Here is a 14,833-nt window from a genome sequence, read left to right as displayed (position 1 = left end):
TCGACAGCTCAACTAGCTTGAGCTTGGTCTAGTTCAAAAACAATTCGGTTGGTTGATTGTTTCTTCTTTCCATGTTAGCAATTATATCAATTGAACCGAAAAAGGATGAAAGTGAACTATTTCGAGAGTTCGATGTCCATTCTAAACTAATAATAAATTTTAGAACAAAAAGTCAAATTTCTCAAAAGTTCAAGAACGAGAAGTGGACTTTCTTCACCATATATTAGTCAACGAAAACACAAATTAGATATAGGAATAAGAACATGAAGGCCCCATAGAAACTAATCATTTGCAGTTCCAGCTTTCCCATAAACCTACATGCACAATAGCTCCTCACACGAAAACACATTCTCTAGCGCAAATAAATTCATTTAAATAGCTATAATCGGTGCAAAACACATTAGCATAATTTCGGTGAAAAATGATAACCTGTCGATTACTTGCCATGGTACATCAAAGAGAATCCATCTAGGCACGTATATCCCATTACACTTGCATATGGTAAATCTTTGGTTCTAAATAATCAGAGTAGGACAAAAACATATAAATAAATAAATTCTCAAGTTTATGACTGGATACTAAAAGCATGATGCTATCGATGGCACTGGTGAACTTATAGAGCAAATACGTAAATGTTATCGGCAAATTTATGGGCAAGTTGTCAAACTTATTCACCAAAAATACGCTCATCCTTTGGACAACATAGTAGTTAACTATTCTAGCCAACAAAATGATGCACACATTATAGGCTTGTACCATATGCTTCTTCTGTCATCCAGATTTTAGATGAAACCACTGAGAAGTAGAGACCTCAAACAAAACATATCATCAAGAGAACTGTGATTTTTGGTAAACTAGTTGAATGCCCGTGCGTTGCTACGGCCCCTAAGTTAAGTTTTGTGAGCGTTACCACGACACAAACCTGAAAATTCGTAAGGCTTGATCACAATTTGATTTGCACTTTAACAAAATGGCATGTACACACCAAAAAAGGAAAAACTTTCTGATGTGTACACCCGCATGCTCTTCTCTTTTGAGTCAAAATGACTACCCTAGTGCTTAATCGGACCTATATTTTTACTATGCATGAGAATCCATTCTCTTTCATTGTAACAAAGTTTCTAAATATTATGTTAGCATTGTAAATAGCACCACAGCTAGGAGTGGCCTGGCTCCCTTCCCCGCTATGGCATTCTGTTACATGGGTTGATTTCCGTTGAATGCATGAAAATAATTCAGACACCAAGATATGCTAGGTCAAAATAAATGGAAACAATGTTGTTACAATGCTGAAGAAAACAAACCACATGTATCATTGCTGTTGTAAACGTAGTATTTCTTGGTCCGGAAATTTGTGAAGAAGTTCAGGATGCAACTCTTGGCACATCACTACATCAGCGCTAATATTCTGGTGATCACTTGCCATTGAGATCCAGATTGACACTGCTGGCTTCAAGCGTTAAAACTGAACCCAAAAACCTCGAAAAATGTCGTTAGGAAAATAAAGTAGGTAGCATGACTGAAATCTAAATTACGCACATGCTTCCCTAGAATAGCCAACAAGGGAGTAACCGAGTAAGAAACTTGATCTGCTTGTCCAAATAGGATTTTGCTGAGCCAACTTCACCAGCGGATGCATTGCCATCTATATCAGAAAACAAAACTTTCTTGGATTTTTTCAGGTTCTATATTTGTGACTTGCACAATGCAGTAGCCTTTGCACGATATGACTTCACATCTCCAATCTTGTATGGAGACTCGAAATCCAAAAATATATGCATTCTAGGACAGAACTAAGGGAACTAAAATAAGGACGAATGACCAAAATATACAACATACCAACATTTTCTAAATGAATTCATCTCCGATGATAAAAGTTCACCCACACGCATACAGTAGCATTTCATTTATGCAAGTGAAGATACATTTGCAAGATTTCCATAAGATCACATTAATAAAGCATTCATGGATAATAATGCAATAAAAATAAAACCTTTAGTCGCCTAAATTTTCACCTGATTCATTTTCCGGAAAATGAGATAGAATTCAAGAAGTAATAGCTATTGAAAAGTAACTCCAAATCACATCTGAAAAAACATAGCTTTACAAGTCATACTTATCTCTGTAAAACTAACACATCAACTGAAGTTTAGATTGCAAAAAAAAATCTCGAGTCTGTTATGCAATCATCATGCCTCAATTTATTTTTGTTGCGGCTGTTCACATACTTCATAAAGGATTCAAGGCAATAACAGCATACAACATGCGATGCTCAATCTATAAATTTAGAGGTTAGCCTATTTTATTATGGGAACATTTAGTAGTACAAATATAAAACCATCTTAACTGAAAGCATACTGGCAACCATCAGAACAAAAACTATGAGATCAAATCAAAGTGATTACCTTGACAGTCCCAACTGATAGGATGCACAGAAATCCCTTAGCATCCTTTTATTGATGGATTCCCCTCTTTTTTTTGGAGGCACATCATCAACAGCTTCGGTCTGCTACTGACACACATATGTGGAAAGACTGATGCATATGATATGCTTGCACCTGCTCACTCTCTTTGGCCTCAAGGTGTCACGCAAGAAGAAAAAAGTAAGATAGATGGCAGTAGAAAAAAAGAGTGAATCACCTGACCAGTAACCTGCCATGCAAACCAATAATATAAAATTGATAACATTCAGCAATAGCCGACGACATAGGATGTGCATTCATGTAACCTGCTGTAACCATTATATCTTCTTAGGAGGAGTGTACTCTTGAACCTTCAACCCTTTCAATGAAATGAAACGCAATTTTTTTGCGTTTTCTCAAGAAAAAACATCCATCGACGGTGTGGGATGTTTCTTTTGTTTACATGGTAAAACCGACATTCTACGTTGCAGCAACATTTAGCAACGGTGGAAAGGTGGCCGGTTGGATAATCTCTATCAACTCTTCCCTCACCGTTGTGCATCACCTCTTTATATAATAAAAATGAGAAAAAAAATGGTTACATCAATAAAAGATTCAATAAAAAGGATAATATATAAAGGGTTCTAGCATTGATGGTGGGCACATAACCAGACACTCGAAGCCCATACCCGAGAAATTAACCTGATACCCGAACCCGTATAGCAAATTACAATGATGTGCTTCAAAATTTTAATTTCACGAAGCCCATAGGAAAAACCTTATTTCACTTAAATATCCATCAAAATAAATACCAGTTGCTAGCATGATCTTGTCCCTGATTATTTTTCATTGATCCCTAATATTTGCCAGGATACTTGATTAGTCATGGTATTGCCAGCCCTTTTGAATATCATTCACAGCTTCCGTATGGCCTTGCATCTACCATAAGAAAAAATCGGTTATGAAAGTTGCAAACGGAAATTCCATGGTCCAGTGGCTGGTCAGACAAAATGTTTCTATGCGTCTAAGCAATCATAAGAAGAACCAATCTCCATGTTATCATTTATAATTACATCAGAAATGTGTCGCATGTAGGCCAATTCAGTTCACATGGGTACCCACCAAAGTTTTCAAGGAGATCCTAAACTATTGTATGACACAAGTAGGCAAACAAGCAATGGCCTTGACCTTTGGTAAGCATACATATGACAAGGATAAGTATTTGCAAAAGCCAGAAGGGTGTGGTATGGCACTGACCTATTGATCAAAGTAGAAAAAAAGAGCAGTTCTGTAGGTAAGATGGCAGTGTACTAAGCCCTTTTCTTGCATCTTAACAGTTAGATCAATTGAATAATCATCTCCCAGAAGTTTTAGAAAATGTATTGGTCAGTACAGTACCAAGAACCATGGACACTATCCTTTATTAAGCTAGAGCACCAGTAAAAAGCTATGGCTATAATTTACATATGCATAGCCACTATGATCCAGCTATGAGACAGTTAACATTAAAGGAATAAAATCTGAATAGACAAAAAAATAACATAGCGATGCATCAACCTTATTCCATTTCCTTGCCCGCTCATACCAACCAATAAGTACATAGTGAGATGGGGAATCACGTAACATATTATTCTTTGTAAAGCGTACTTGTTTGTTCGACAACCAGATGACATGGCAGCACATATCCGCAAGATTTCATTCCAGTGCATGTCCTATAGTCAAAATGGATTAGTCCAGCTTATCAAATAAATAAATAAATAAATAAATAAATAACCAAGAATATGCAACATAGTATTTCCTATGTTTCGCCGCATGACTTCGCTGGGTGTCAGTCCGGAAGCTAGCATAACGGATATGAGCGCTGGAAGGTGACCAACTTGGCCTCTCCAAATATGTATTGAGACTACTCTCACTGCTGACAAAATTGAACATACACATCATTTCGCTACTATTTCTAGTACCTAATCGAGGAAATAAAAATTCAGTAGAATAGTTAAATGACATTTGAAATACATAACCGACAATGTGTATTGAACTCACCAATATCTGCAAATTTATATTATGTGTTGCTCCTGTTCATCTGAAGTTCCTTGTATCCCGGTTGCTAGTGTATCTTGAACTACATCTGGACAAAATTGAGCTCCGCATCTTGAGCCAGAGAGCAAACTGACCAGCATGTACCAGGTGGCCCAACCAGTTTAACTGAAAAATTGGTTAGACCGTGTTTCCCTGTATCCCCGCCACTCCTCCCCAAGATCGGATCATCTCTTCCCAAATTTTGCATGTTTAAAGTCCCCCTAAGTAAATAACAATACAATTAAGCACTACTACCTCTTATCATTAAAAAGAAATGAAGTGGTGGCATCAGCACATGCAAAGCATCCAAGGCATCTTAATGTCCTCCGACAGCCAATTTTAGATTTTTAGGAGGGGCACATGGTTTCCTGTATTATCTTAGAGAGGTGGAGGGCTCTGCAAAACGAAAATACATAGATCAAATGAAATCAACATTAGAATATTTGGATGCATGCTTCAACAAAATATCTGAATCTTGTTTCCTCTACACCAAAATTTTCATGAATCACATACCAGATATCACAGTTGGTTCATATTTCATCTATTTCCCCTTTTATGATTACACAAACTGAACAACAATATACTTTTTTTTTAAAAAGACGTGATTGCCAAGCAAGAGATTGATGGTTCACCCACCCAAAAAATTCACCATCGCAATCAACTTTAGAAACCAAATCAAGAAACAAGGAATCATGTCCCTCCTCTACATTCTGATGCCACCACTTTGTGAGCAATCGTCTCTGCTAGGTCCTGCAGGTCACTTCTCTGGCCATGATCATGGTCACTATTCTGATCGTACTGCTGCAATTAATGAGATGAAGGTGAATCCCTTTCAAGAGAAGAATTGTATTGTGAAGTAGTACATAGTAGAGGCCACATCCGAACCATCAGGCATCAGCTCAGGCCACCGCCACCCCCATGAGCCCAGGGAACCGCCCCCTTTCTGAGTAGTCTGCCCCACGTGCTCAGATCCTTTCTCCAGGCGGCCGCCCCACGGTCGTCCTCAGATCACCAGCGCCGCAGCAGCCACCGACGCGCGCTGTTGCAAGGGACACAGGGGAGAAACGAGATATGAGGAGGTACCAGGGAATCCTTGATTGCAAGTTAGAGAGGGGGAACGAGGAAGACGGGGACGAGATGGCAGGATACATGGCGCCCGCGTTTTCTCTCGTCGGACTCGCTCGAGAAGCCACCCCCGCCCTCGTGCCAGCCTCTCCGCACCTACTCCATCCGCTCAAACGCGCACCGACGACACAACCGTCACGCCACCGTCGCTAGCACCACGACCGCGATGCGCGATGGCCACCAACACAGCTACAGGAGACGACATGACAAGCGCGCTCGCAGTCCACTCCTCTTGCGGCGCGGCCAACACGTGAGCGGCTGGGGCGGGGGAGAAAAGTGAGGGCGGCGGCGGGACTCTATGATAGGGTTCTTTTTTTAGATGTATGGTAGGGTTCGATATGAGGGGGAGGTTGGGCCTTTGATTCCTTTTTCGTTTGGGTTTTCTGAAGCGGTATTTTCACTCGTCGGTGGCACATGGGCGTAATTAGTAAACCAAACATTAGATTGACTTACGGCGCCATTGGATGTAGATTGAACGGTCCGGATGCTCCCAATCTCCTTCAGCAAACGCGTTGTATGACGTACGACCAACTGCAATATAATAGTAAAGATGTACTGATACAACTCCCTCCGTATTGTGCTTTGTTGTTACTCCCTGTGTTGTTCAAGTGTAGTTCACTGATTTACAATAATGCATCCAGACAGAAACAACCAGAATACATTCGCAATAAAAAACAGAATACATCAATGGAAGTATCTACTTCCCCATCTCGGTTTAATTAACAGACGTGCACGTTGTTTAAAAAGTTAGTTTAACCATTATTTTGATCAATAAAATATAAAATATATGTTAAAAAAGTTATATCATTCAAAACCTTTTTTTAATACGAATCTAATGGTATAGATTTTGTAGATAGGTAATTTATATTTTATATATCGACTAAATTAATGGTTAAACTTTATCTTAAACTACGTGCGCGTCTCTGTTAAACTGAAACGGAGGGGAGTAGACTGAAAGCTGAGAACACTCTTAAATTTCTCATTGTGGTCCCATATACAATAAACAAATAAGACAACATATTTTAATGAAGGTTCAAATAATAGGGATGTATGTGATACAATATATTCGAAAGTGCAGTAATACCTCCATACCGGATTAATGGGCAATTACGCACTTCAAAAAATAAGTTTGACTACTAATTTAGTTAACAAAATATAAGATATACATCACAAAAATTATATTATTGGAAATATTTTTTCAATACGAATTCAATGGTATAATTTTTGTGGCATATATCTCATATTTTGTGGACTAAATTTATAGTCAAACTTGTTTCTCGAAGTGCGTAATTGTCCATTAATCCGGTATGGAGGGAGTAGTTCTGCTCCATAAATGCATTACATAAGGCAATCAATATGATATGTAAAAAAACTCTCTTAATAAAATACCATGATAGTTCCTCTCAGCATTGGTCTAGTTTTTTGCTCCGTCTCAAAAAAATAAAAACTCGGTCCAGACATATTATTACACACAGATTAAATTGCCTCGCCTAGCTCGGTTAGCTATATCCCAGTCTATTATTCCACCTCATGAGACATATGACATGTTTGTTTGGGCTGGAGCTTCAGCTTATACTGCTTTTGGGTCTCTAAAAGCACAACCCCAAACAAACACCTAACTTCTAGACATGGATTTATACAAACGGGGGGCTTCTCCACTTTGCACCGTAAGCCAAGAAGCACGTCGGGAGGGACTTCCCGCAGCTTCCCTCCGCTTCTCACTTAAAACCTGAAATGGTATTGGATGTTGCCCCTAAAGTTTGAGTAATTTACATCAGATTGCCATTGCATTGCCCTTTCTTCAGTCCGTATGACGTGTACCAACTGCTGCCGCTGAACAAGGCCTCCCGGACCTGTACTGATGTTGCAGCTGACGTTACAACCTTACAGGCTCCAAGTCCTCTAATTTCAATAAGAACAAGATCTCGTATCTGGTTTAATTTTAGCTTATCCATTAGTAAACTGATGTATCTTTTTAAACATAAGGCTCGAGCAGAGCCCGGCTTTAAATTAATAAAGCCCCAACGGCAGGATTCATACAACATCCATAACACGAACAAGACGCGACAAGATGGAGGGATGCTCCACACAACCACAAGCACAGGGTACACGACCTGGACCACACAAGATACAAGATACAAGGTGATCGATCAAGCTCATCAGACAACGAGGCGACGCCCCAACGCCAAAGCCTGCCGCCTAGAAACACCGAGCGCCACCTGACACCACTCTGCCCCAGTGGGGAGCACTAGACACTATCTCTGATAGAAGCATGAAGAGCTCGGATCCTGCCAATCACCAGCTCCACCGCTTGCCGGTCTCCTCTCCTAGCCAGAAGCTTCCAAGCCTGCAAGTAAACAGTCATTTTGTACAAGCCATCAACCGGGTTAGCTAGGAAACTACTCTCAATGGTGAATTTGTTTCTAACGTTCCAGAGTGACCAAAGAAGAGCAGCGCACGCCAACCAAAGAACTCTCCGAGTCTGGCCGATGTGGACGCGCATATACCGAAATATGTCGGCAAAGTACGAGGGGTTCCAAGGACAACCAAGAAGGTCTCTGACCGCACTCCACATGAAGCGCGCCAGCGGACATCTAAAGAAGATGTGGTTGTTATCCTCCACCTCCAAGCAAAGGGCGCAAGTACCATTGGATGGGCCCTTACGCTTCCGGATGTTGTCATTGGAGGGGAGTCGACGCTTCGAAAGTTGCCACAAAAAGATACGGACTTTGAGTGGCACCTTGATCTCCCACACTATCCCATAGTGTTTGTGGAGGATGCCCTGGCATAAGCTCTTGTACAAAGACCGCACAGAGAACTTCCCATTTGGCTCCAAGGACCACGATATCCGATCTTGAGTCTCCGACAGGCGGACGACCTCCACCAACCGGGCGATGTTTGCCAACTCCACGCGCTCCCCTAAGCACAGTTCACGGCGGAACGTGAGCCTGCACTGGTTCCCCCGGAAGAGCGTAGCCACAGTGGCCAGGGGTTCCGTCGCAATGACAAAGAGGCCCGGGAACTGATCCTTGAGGGGACCCTTCTCATGCCACCAGTCCACCCAGAATCTAGTGGCGCGGCCGTTGTGAATAGCATGTCTGGCCCCCATGCCGAAGACATGTTTGATCTTTAGGATAGCATTCCAAAAATGGCCACATGTGGCAAGTAGTATAAAGATAAAGTGATTGTTATGATTTTCCTGGAGTTACTGTTGACGAACAAGAAATATGTCAATTTACATAGGAGTTGTATTTTATTATTATTGCAATGTGAGACCAGCACACCAAAATGCTTCTACAATTTCATCTGACTATTAGGAGTTAAACATATTATTTGAGCTAATACGAAACATAATAAGCTACTTGTCAATTTACCGAGGAATTGTATTAGATCGGTCCTTAAATGTCTTGAGCGTACAGGGATATTTCAGACTTTAATCACCAGCTACATGTCCCACCAGCCGTCCTAAAATCAGTTGCCAAACGGTATTTTTAGATTTCACCAGCTGTCTAGCTCAAGTGCTTTTCAGATCCTACCAGCTCTAGCTGCTTGTTGTTCAGCTGCAGCTCAAACAAACAACCACATAGTAGTACCAGTCAGTCAGTGTGACCGTGGCCCACCGAAGATCGGTCTCATGAACCTGTCGTCGAACTTCCTCCAGTGGATGTGCACCGTGTGCACGGGTCTCTCCAGCAGCATCGATATGCTCCTCTTGGCTTGAATGAAGCCGCTTCCACTCCCCGACGCCTCCTCGTCCGAGAGAAATGGCAGGATGAAGTCGTCCTTCGGGGAGTTGCTCCCCGTGTTGTGACCGCCTCTTGTCGCCTCCTCCCCCTGCCGATGATGCGGGAGCATCGCGCTTATCAGAGGCCTTGTCAGGAAACCAAACACCTGAAAAATTGACGGGGAATATGTCTCTTTCAGTTTCCAGGTTTCCAAAACCTTTCAATCGTAGGAATATCTCATTTCGAATATTGCGGCGCCTGGCAAGATACTTACCAGAGTTGTGAAAAACACTACAACGATTGTACTGGTGATGATGGCTGCATGGACGGGATCCACCGTTACACCTGAAAACGTGAACTGAAAACATGCATGCATGTTAAACAGATTTATATTAGTGCCGCGCGCCCAAATGACGACTGCATATACCTGATTATATGCTAGCGCGATTGAAACGGCACCTCTCATGAGCCCAGCCCACCAGATCACAACCTTTACCCGATAGACGAATTGATTCAGTGGATGTTTTACCAGGTCTAGACATCAGTAAGTGAAGGAATATATAACTGGTTCAGAAACAAACCTGGTGATTGAAAGTGATGGGTGCTTTCTCAGAATTCCCAGTTAGGAAATTTGACAGAATGGATAGAGGGAAAACAAATGCGGCACGACCCAGCAAAATGAGTGAGATGATGATACCGAAGATACCAAGTGATGTCTTGAAGCTAGGGAAAATAAGAAAATTAGGCTTTAAGGTTGTAAGTTGGGGGAAATGCTGAATTCTTTGGGCGAATAAAAAAATTGGGCTTGTTGCTTACCCTGCCTTTGTTATCTTCCACTTATCCATGTCAAGGGCATCCATTCCAACATAAAGAAAGATAAATGTCTCGGCGATGAACGATAATGTCGCGAATATGTGCCTGCAGTTACATCAATTGCATTATATTATGTCTGTCAATACAATTTTCACAGGAAAGTAAATTACCAAAATAAAACAAACTAGTTAACAGTTGCTCTGATGGCCATGCAGACAATTTAGTAACGCTTAAGCAATATAGTTGTAGCACCTTGTCGTGATTCGAGAGCTCTCTGTTACATTATGCCATGCGTAATGGGACATGACGATGCCGCAAAAGAAAACAGTCAAAATCCCACTCAGATTTAGAAACTGCGAAAACGAGCGTATCGTCAGGTGCATTGCTGAAGAACATATAAAACTGAACATACTTCAACTACAATGGACTTACTTCCGCCAGCATATACGATAAATAAGCCATGAGAGCCATTAAGGCTACCTCCCGGTCAGTCGAGTGCCTAGAAAATAAAGGGAAAGCATTACAAATATAATGAGCAAAAGATGAACCAAATGAAATTATGACCTGGTAGCTTTCTACTCACCTACCAAAATATAGTGCTCTGAGAACATAAGCAGTCGACAGTCCAATCTGGTTCCATTTTAAAAATAAATAAAGGTATGCAAAATTATTTAGTGCCACGATTCTGTAAAATATGTACAACAGTAATTATAAATACCACAGATTTGAGATTTTAAAAACATACTGTCCTTACCGTAGCTCCAAGGATAGTACTAGTTGCAAATAGGTAGAGGAAATCTGCGATAACTTTTAGCACCACCCCTCCTTTGAGTCTAGTGATATCAATATTCTTTATGGCGTTGAATAGGACCACTGACGTTGCATCATTGACGACTCCTTCTCCAAACACTAAGCTGTACAACCTTGGAGTCTCGTCTTGGCTTATGACCTGAATTTTGGCACGCGAGATGGAACACATTCGTCAAAATACAGATACTTGGGGAAAACACTCATAAGTCAGAATTTAAGTGCCCAACGGACCTGGAGCGTGCACACGGTGTCTGTCGAAGAAAATATGACTCCCAGTGCTAGAATTGCAAATCAGATGAGCAGTACTTAATTCGAAGCAATATAAGAAGAAGAGGCAAACATTCCTAGATAAAGAAATGCAAACCTAGATAATCCACCACGTCAAGTTTTCCGAAACCAACTTTTGGGAAGAGCCAGTAGCAACCTGATCCCAAGAAATAGGATATTCAGCAAGAGATAACCAATGTAATGAACAAAAAAAAACTTCCTTAAAAATAAAAAAATTGGTTACCGATGCAGAAAAGAATGTTAAGGCGACAAAAACTGGATCAATGATCGACCGAGACAAATCTATTCCATAACATCCACGTAGATGTCACTAATAGGAAATTGCCATTTTTAGGGGAAGCTGTTTCATGTTCATAACTTTTTTAGCTGGAGACATAACTTTTTTTTTGGTGTACCTCACACTGTGGATAATCCACCTAGTGTTAATCCGGGAGAAAAAAGCAGGAATGGGCACCTTCCTCCATGTACTAACAAAATCGTGTCTCCAGTCCACTCATAAAAAAATCGTTTAGTGCCACTCGGTTTTAGCAGCTTAGTCCATATATATTAGTCGTTTACGCCACTAAATTTTGCCACTCATGTCAAATTGGTTTATTTTCCAAGATTGCAAATTCACTATTGTTGTAACACATGCATGGGCAAGTAACATATGCAGGAAAATGTGAAAAAATTCGCAAAGTATATACCTGCAGAAACGATGGAAACAGAGATGAAAACCCCTAAGACCCCGAAGGACATGATGGTGAGGAAATTATGGAAGAACTGCTTCTTTTTCACCTGGAAACTGCAAATTGATCAAGAAGAAGAGCCATGAACCGACTCATCCAACACACTCACTGTTGCTCAATTATTACTTGAATACATGGCACAATGAATATATACTAGAGCATGTGTGCCCCATGCGTTACCAATCGAAAGGGCCGGGTGCGCTCCTCCCACACCCAGGGGCGGAGCTCTTTGGGCTTACCCTGATGCACATGCATTAGGGTCCAAGACTGTTTTTTCTAATACTTTTGAGCTCAAACAAAGGCATCAGGGAGGCAGAAATTCAACAAGAGAAGGCTGCAAGCTTGAACATGCATTAGGATATTTTTTCTCTCTAGCTCCGGCCCTGCCCACACCCACACGGACAGGTGGGCTAATAACACATTTGGCCAGTTCGACGCCTAGAGCTCTCTATTTCTACAGAGCTTAGAGCATCTCCAAGGGCACCCTCCATATTTTGTTTGAATTTGTCTGCCGCGGACATGATTTGGGGGCCAAAATGGCCGTCGTCCGCGTGAACGCTGCTCCCCGCGCCTAATGGCGCCTCCCAAATCCCATCCACGCGCCGATTTTTTTTGGCCTTTTGACTATTTTTATTTTTTTGCCCTTTTAAATAATTTCAACATCACTCATAGTCTCAACATCAAACATAGTTCAACATAAACAACAAATATTCAAATTCAAACACCCGACATCGGCCATACTACAACTCCAAAAGGACAACAAATCCCACATAGTTTGAAAAAGCTTATGAATTGATTAATCTTGTCGATTAATGATTGCTTTCCTCTTCTTCTCCTCCTCGAATCATGCCCTTGTCATGTCATCCATGCGTCTAAAACGTGAGCTCATCTTCCTTGTTTGTGAATGACCCGGTCCTCTTGGCGCACTGTGATGCATTTGAGTTCATGTGCTCAAGCTCAAGCTCAACTTCAAACAAGCCCTCTCCTGCACCATCAAGCTCACTTTGCTCACTACATTGCTCACCACCTTTCCCACCACCTTGCATACCACCAATCCCATCACCATGCCCATCTTGAACACCAACGGGGTCACCACCATGCGCACCTTGGATACCATGCACAACGCCTCACATATCTTGCTGATGACCTTGTCCGTATTCGTTGATCATTTCTTGCTCCACTTCATCCTTGTAGTATGCCGAGTTCGCCGGCGTCAATCCGGCAAACACATGGTGGGCATCCGGCGCCAAGGCCATCGTCGACAGCCCATCGAAGAGGTTCCAGCCATCGGGTGTGCCGCGCACAATGGGCACCCACACCAACGCCGACGAGTCATCGAGGGCGCGCGTAGGGGAAGTTGAGGTAAAGATTGGCCGGCGCCGGGCAAAGGACGCCGAGTCGCCAAACTCTGGGGGACTCACTGCGCAAAGACAAGCGGCTCGGCGCTCGGCGGCGGCACATAGGCCGGCATGTAGCCATACGGCGGCAGCGGATGCGTCATGCTCCGCGGCGGCCGGTTGCCGGAGGTTTGGTTCGCGAACCGCGGACACCACATAGGGGCGGCCGTTAGAGGCAGTTTCGGCCCAAGCGTCGTCCGCACGAATAGATTAGGACAGATGGGGGGCGGTTTAGGGTCTCCCTCCTTGGAGATGCTCTTAGTCTTAATTAGGGATTTGGAAGGATAAGTACCCGGCGTTGAAGATGATGGGCGGGAGGACGTAGTTGAAGAAGAGCTGCTCGTCGAACCGGAGGATGCGCGAGTTCTTGCCTTTGCTTAGCAGGAATATGAATGCCCCAACGATGCACCCCTGCATGCCAAGAAAATCAGACAGCTCGGTGCTACTACCTATTGTGGCGACCTCTCCCCAGAAATTAACATGATGGATGGAGATGGAAGCGTACGATGATCAGGGCGGTGATGGACTCGTTGACCCATTTGTTCTCCTCGAGCAGGTGGCCGGCGACCAGGCAGAGGCACAGCACCGCCGTAAACACGCAGATGGAGAACACCGTGCCACCGTCGCCGCCGCTCCCGCCGGTCGACACCGCGACGGCCACCTCCTCCCACACCGCCGCCGCCATGCGCACCTAGCCCTGTTTCCTTCCGACCACTCAATTCACTGCTTCAGACTGGATGGTTTCAGATGATCAGATCCACCGCTCTGCTCTGATTTGCATTTTCCATGCACGAAGCGCTTTGTCTTTTTGAGTGACGCCTGATTTTGGCGGGAAGCGGCGGCAAGTAGCGGGTGCAGGGCTCGATGCAGAGGAGCCACGCGTGGCGGCCGGATGTGGCGAGCTGGTGCCACGCCTGGGTTCCGGACGGAGTTCGAGTTCACTGACGACACTGCTGCCTGGGGGCCACTGTGTTGCGCGGCAGCAAAATGTCCGATATGCCAATTACGGGATGTACATGTACCGTATTTGTTTTTTTTCTTTTGCGGGTAATGTACCGTATTTGTTAACAAGAACAAAAACGGGAACCGCATCAATGGTGGACCAATAATGCATAATGAATTTTTTCGCATATCTATCAAGAGGCTCAGCCTGATTTCAAAAGTGTCCACAGTTTTATATGTTATTTTCATTGCAAAATGACGAGTCTTCTTCTGTAATTTTTCAATTACGAGTACGAAAATTAAAAGACATGAGAATTCTCAATTCTCTACGCGGTCTGGGAGATGTAGAATATTTTCAGGAACAAGAAAATCGGAAGAATTTTTCTCTCTATTCACTACTATTTTGCATCCTCAATTTCTATTAGTTTCTTTTCTTATTTAATGCAATGTGTTTTCATACTTTTTTGATAAAGAAAATATATTAATATCGCCAAGATACTAATTACACACATCCTCTACAATAATGA

The 14,833-nt window shown here is 42.7% G+C and overlaps 2 protein-coding genes and 1 long non-coding RNA gene across 5 annotated transcripts; all 3 read right to left on the bottom strand.

Annotated features, from left to right (window-relative positions):
* Positions 1–1,185: 1,185 nt before the first annotated feature.
* LOC127317113 (uncharacterized) lies at positions 1,186–5,912 on the bottom strand. 3 transcript variants are annotated; one of them, XR_011748573.1, is made up of 3 exons: positions 5,115–5,912; positions 4,443–4,874; positions 1,186–4,317 (listed from the first exon to the last, which is right to left on the bottom strand). It is a non-coding gene; the product is annotated as an uncharacterized lncRNA (long non-coding RNA). The 3 variants fall into 3 exon arrangements; XR_011748574.1 differs by having other exon boundaries at positions 1,186–4,114; XR_007860915.2 differs by having other exon boundaries at positions 1,186–4,874; positions 5,115–5,279; positions 5,364–5,912.
* Positions 5,913–7,851: 1,939 nt separating this feature from the next.
* LOC139833614 (uncharacterized) lies at positions 7,852–8,712 on the bottom strand. The gene is made up of 2 exons (XM_071823936.1): positions 8,332–8,712; positions 7,852–7,950 (listed from the first exon to the last, which is right to left on the bottom strand). Exons 1-2 carry the CDS (start codon positions 8,710–8,712, stop codon positions 7,852–7,854), a joined length of 480 nt encoding a protein of 159 aa, XP_071680037.1.
* Positions 8,713–9,027: 315 nt separating this feature from the next.
* Positions 9,028–14,222, bottom strand: LOC127317112 (sodium/hydrogen exchanger 4). The gene is made up of 13 exons (XM_071823422.1): positions 13,870–14,222; positions 13,657–13,775; positions 11,926–12,023; positions 11,316–11,375; positions 11,183–11,229; positions 10,896–11,090; positions 10,725–10,771; positions 10,574–10,640; positions 10,394–10,494; positions 10,145–10,246; positions 9,910–10,051; positions 9,603–9,818; positions 9,028–9,494 (listed from the first exon to the last, which is right to left on the bottom strand). The coding sequence occupies exons 1-13, from the start codon at positions 14,047–14,049 to the stop codon at positions 9,204–9,206; spliced, it is 1,665 nt and encodes a 554-aa protein (XP_071679523.1). The 5' UTR covers positions 14,050–14,222; the 3' UTR covers positions 9,028–9,203.
* Between the last annotated feature and the right edge of the window lie 611 nt (positions 14,223–14,833).

Source organism: Lolium perenne, chromosome 7 (genome assembly GCF_019359855.2).
Source record: "Lolium perenne isolate Kyuss_39 chromosome 7, Kyuss_2.0, whole genome shotgun sequence".
In the NCBI taxonomy this organism is placed as follows: Eukaryota; Viridiplantae; Streptophyta; class Magnoliopsida; order Poales; family Poaceae; genus Lolium; species Lolium perenne.
The sequence above is the reverse complement of the archived record's forward strand: the minus strand, read 5'-3'. Positions and strand labels throughout refer to the sequence as shown.

Bases quoted from the DNA above. Each gene is read 5' to 3' on its own strand.
- LOC139833614 (XM_071823936.1), bottom strand. From the start codon at position 8,712: ATGGGGGCCAGACATGCTATTCACAACGGCCGCGCCACTAGATTCTGG. The intron at 7,951-8,331 runs GTCCGTATCTTT...GTTTACTTGCAG, and splicing joins AGATCAAGGTGCCACTCAAA to GCTTGGAAGCTTCTGGCTAG.
- LOC127317112 (XM_071823422.1), bottom strand. From the start codon at position 14,049: ATGGCGGCGGCGGTGTGGGAGGAGGTGGCCGTCGCGGTGTCGACCGGC. The intron at 11,376-11,925 runs GTATATACTTTG...TCTTGGGATCAG, and splicing joins TGTTTCCATCGTTTCTGCAG to GTTGCTACTGGCTCTTCCCA. The intron at 10,772-10,895 runs GTAAGGACAGTA...AAATGGAACCAG, and splicing joins GTACTATCCTTGGAGCTACG to ATTGGACTGTCGACTGCTTA.